This window comes from Lissotriton vulgaris, chromosome 1_1 (assembly GCF_964263255.1).
Source record: "Lissotriton vulgaris chromosome 1_1, aLisVul1.2, whole genome shotgun sequence".
Lineage (NCBI taxonomy): Eukaryota > Metazoa > Chordata > Amphibia > Caudata > Salamandridae > Lissotriton > Lissotriton vulgaris.
In genome coordinates, this window is record NC_141685.1 from 86,053,943 (window position 1) to 86,057,993 (window position 4,051).

The window sequence follows — 4,051 nt, forward strand, 5'->3', positions numbered from 1 at the left end:
GGGGTTTTGCTGTCTAAAATACAGAGCACTGTCCCAGTGTGCCCCGACCAGAAGGACGATGGATCTTTACCGCATGCGTGCAGAACCATTATCCAGTCTGAAGACACAATCGCCCACAAAGAAGCCTTACACACGTTATGAGATTGGGAAGTAATTGGTGACCATTGCACTTTATTCTTTAATCAGAAAGCAAATGTGCAAAATACGATACATACAGAGACTGCAAGAATAACACAAGTGCTTTATCAGTCATGTTGGCCCTTCAGGAAGTACAGTCTATGGATGTAAACAAATATATACCAGACCCAGAGACGCTAACCAGGAGAGAAGTCTCAGACACATGCAGTGAGGGCTTTAGTTTGTCTTCAATATTAAAACCCCATCAGCAAACACACACAGGGAAAAAACTATTCAAATGCACTGAATGTGTAAAGAGCTTTATTCAGTTATCAGGCCTACAAAGACATCAACGAACACACACAGGGGAAAAACCATATCATTGCACTGAATGTATGAAGAGCTTTAGCCAGCTATCAGGCCTCCAGACACATCAGCAAACACACACAGGGGAAAAACCATACCATTGCAGTGAATGTGGAAGTTGTTTTAATTACTCTTCAACATTAAGGAATCATCAGCGAACACACACAGGGGAAAAACCATTCAAGTGCAATGAATGTGGGAAGAGCTTTAGTCAATCAGCAAACCTAAAACGTCATCAGGGAACACACACTGGCGAAAAACCATATCATTGCAGTGAATGTGGAAGTAGTTTTAGTGATTCGTCAACATTAAGGAATCATCAGCGAACACACACAGGGGAAAAACCATTCAAGTGCAGTGAATGTTTGAAGAGCTTTAGTCAATTATCACACCTAAAACGGCATCAGGGAACACACACAGGAGAAAAATCATATAATTGCACTGAATGTGTGAAGAGGTTTAATCGATTATCACACCTAAAACAGCATCAGCGAACACACACTGGGGAAAAACCATTCCAGTGCAGTGAATGTGAAAAAAGTTTTAGTGATTCATCAACATTAAGGAAACATCTGCGAACACACACAGGGGAAAAACCATTCAATTGCAATGAATGTGGGAAGAGCTTTATATATTTATCAGGACTAAAACTGCATCAGAGAACACACACCGGGGGAAAACCATTCCAGTGCAGTGAATGTGAAAGTAGTTTTAGTCAATGTTCAACATTAAGGAATCATCAGCGAACACACACAGGGGAAAAGCCATTCCAGTGCAGTGAATGTGGAAGTAGTTTTAGTCAATCTTCAACATTAAGGATTCATCAGCGAACACACACAGGGGAAAAGCCATTCCAGTGCAGTGAATGTGGAAGTAGTTTTAGTGATGTGTCAACATTAAGAAATCATCAGCGAACACACACAGGGGAAAAACCATTTAAGTGCAGTGAATGTGTGAAGAGCTTTTGTCAATCATCACACCTAAAACAGCATCAGAAAACACACACCGGCGAAAAACCATACCAGTGCAGTGAATGTGAGAAGAGGTTTATTGGATTATCAGACCTAAAAAAGCATCAGAGAACTAGGCATGAGCGGATTTTGCGGATTGGCAATCCGCGAATTTGCGGATTTGCGAACTCGCAATCCGCAAAATCCGCGAATTCCCGCGAATTTGCGGATTTTTTTTTTTTTTTGTGTTCGCCCGTGTTTCTGCCAGTTCGCGAGGGTTTTTACAATTTCGCAATTTGCGAACTTACCTGTCGGGTCGCAAGTTTTGCGAACTTGTTGTTTCTACGTGTCCAACCTGTTTGGGACACTCTTCTTCATCACTGCCACTCTCTGTCACCACTGCCACTCTCTGACTACTCATGCCACCCTCTGGCCCACCCATGCCACCCTCTGTTTCATCACCACACCCTCTGGTTGTCCAGTGTACATTATTTTCGGCAAAGCAAAGCACACCTTCCCTGCCTCAAGTGACCTGAATTAATTTGGGGCTGATTAATGTGTCACAGAATATTTTTTTAGCTGGCACCTGCTTCCTTAGTGCGCCCTGATTAGTGATCTTTTGCACTTGCTAAGTGCTTTCATTGTTGCAAAATTAGTTACAACACCTGCCCTGCCCCAACTGACAATAATGAATTAGGGGCTGATTAATGGATTTTAACTTCCAGCCTGGCTCCTGCTTGTCTCCCTTAGCTGTAATTCAGGACCTTTGTGGCATATGTGTAACTATTCTGAGGTTCAGAGCAGGGTCACATAATAGTTTCAACTGGCAACTGAACTCTGGAGGGGCCCCTCAGGAAGCACTACAGGAAATGGCTACTAATGATGTGCCTGAACTTTTGAACCTGGTAAGTAGTTACTTTCAGTTTTGCTTAGATCGTATTTCTGCAATTTCGCACTTATTCGCGGGGCGCGAACTCACGCGAACAGTGCGAGCAGTGCGAGCAAAATCCGCTGCTCGCGGATTTGCGGATTTTGCAGGAAATTCGCAAATCTCGCGGATTGCGGATTTCCCGAAAATCCGCAAAATCCGCGAGCGGAACGGATTTTCCGCCCATGCCTACAGAGAACACACACTGGGGAAAACCCATTCAAGTGCAATGGATGTGGGAAGAGTTTTATATATTTATCAAGCCTAAAATGTCACCAGAGAACTCACACTGGAGAAAAACCATTCCAGTGCAGTGAATGTGGAAGAAGGTTTAGTGATTCATCAACAGTAAGGAAACATCTGCGAACACACACAGGGGAAAAACCATTCAATTGCAATGAATGTGGGAAGAGCTTTATATATTTATCAAGCCTAAAACAGCATCAGAGAACACACACAGGGGGAAAACCATTCCAGTGCAGTGAATGTGAAAGTAGTTTTAGTGCATCTTCAACATTAAGGATTCATCGGCGAACACACACAGGGGAAAAACCATTCAAGTGCAGTGAATGTGAAAGTAGCTTTAGTCGATCTACAACATTAAGGATTCATCAGCGAACACACACAGGGGAAAAACCATTCCAGTGCAGTGAATGTGGAAGTAGTTTTAGGTATTCTGCAACATTAAGGAATCATCAGCGAACACACACAGGGGAAAAACCATTTAAGTGCAGTGAATGTGTGAAGAGTTTTTCTCGATCATCACACCTAAAACAGCATCAGAAAACACACACCGGGGAAAAACCATACCAGTGCAGCGAATGTGAGAAGAGGTTTATTCGATTATCACACCTAAAACAGCATCAGAGAACACACACTGGGGAAAACCCATTCAAGTGCAATGGATGTGGGAAGAGCTTTATATATTTATCAAACCTAAAACGTCATCAGAGAACACACACTGGAGAAAAACCATTCCAGTGCAGTGAATGTGGAAGAAGTTTTAGTGATTCATCAACATTAAGGCAACATCGGCGAACACACACAGGGGAAAACCCATTCAATTGCAATGAATGTGGGAAGAGCTTTATATATTTATCAAGCCTAAAAAGGCATCAGCGAATACACACAGGGGGGAAAACATTCCAGTGCAGTGAATGTGAAAGTAGTTTTAGTGAATCTTCAACATTAAGGATTCATCAGCGAACACACTGAGGGGAAAAACCATTCAAGTGCAGGGAATGTGTGAAGAGCTTTTGTCAATCATCATACCTAAAACAGCATCTGAAAACACACACCGGGGAAAAACCATACCAGTGCATTGAATGTATGAAGAGGTTTGTTCGATTATCAGACATAAAACAGCATCAGAGAACGCATACAGGGGAAAATCATTCAAGTTCAGTGAATCTTGAAGTAGTTTTAGTGAATCTTCAACATTAAGGATTCATCAGCAAACGCGCACCGGGGAAAAAACATTAAAGTGCAATGAATGCCTGAAGAGCTTTAGTCGATTATCAGACCGAAAGTACCATCAGAGAACACACACAGGGGAAAAACCATACCATTGCAGAGAATGTAGAAGTAGTTTTAGTGAATCATCAATATTAATAAAATATCAGCGAATACACACTGGAAAACCATCAAGGGCAAGGAATGTGACAATTGATATATATATATATATATATAT

The 4,051-nt window shown here is 42.0% G+C and overlaps 1 protein-coding gene across 1 annotated transcript; it reads left to right on the plus strand.

The window, feature by feature from the left end:
- Window positions 1-251: 251 nt before the first annotated feature.
- On the plus strand, window positions 252-3,804 carry LOC147737470 (uncharacterized). Its single transcript, XM_086924150.1, is given in 2 exon segments — window positions 252-1,570; window positions 2,559-3,804. Coding segments are annotated over 2 exon segments (2,565 nt in total).
- The last annotated feature ends 247 nt before the right edge of the window (window positions 3,805-4,051 follow it).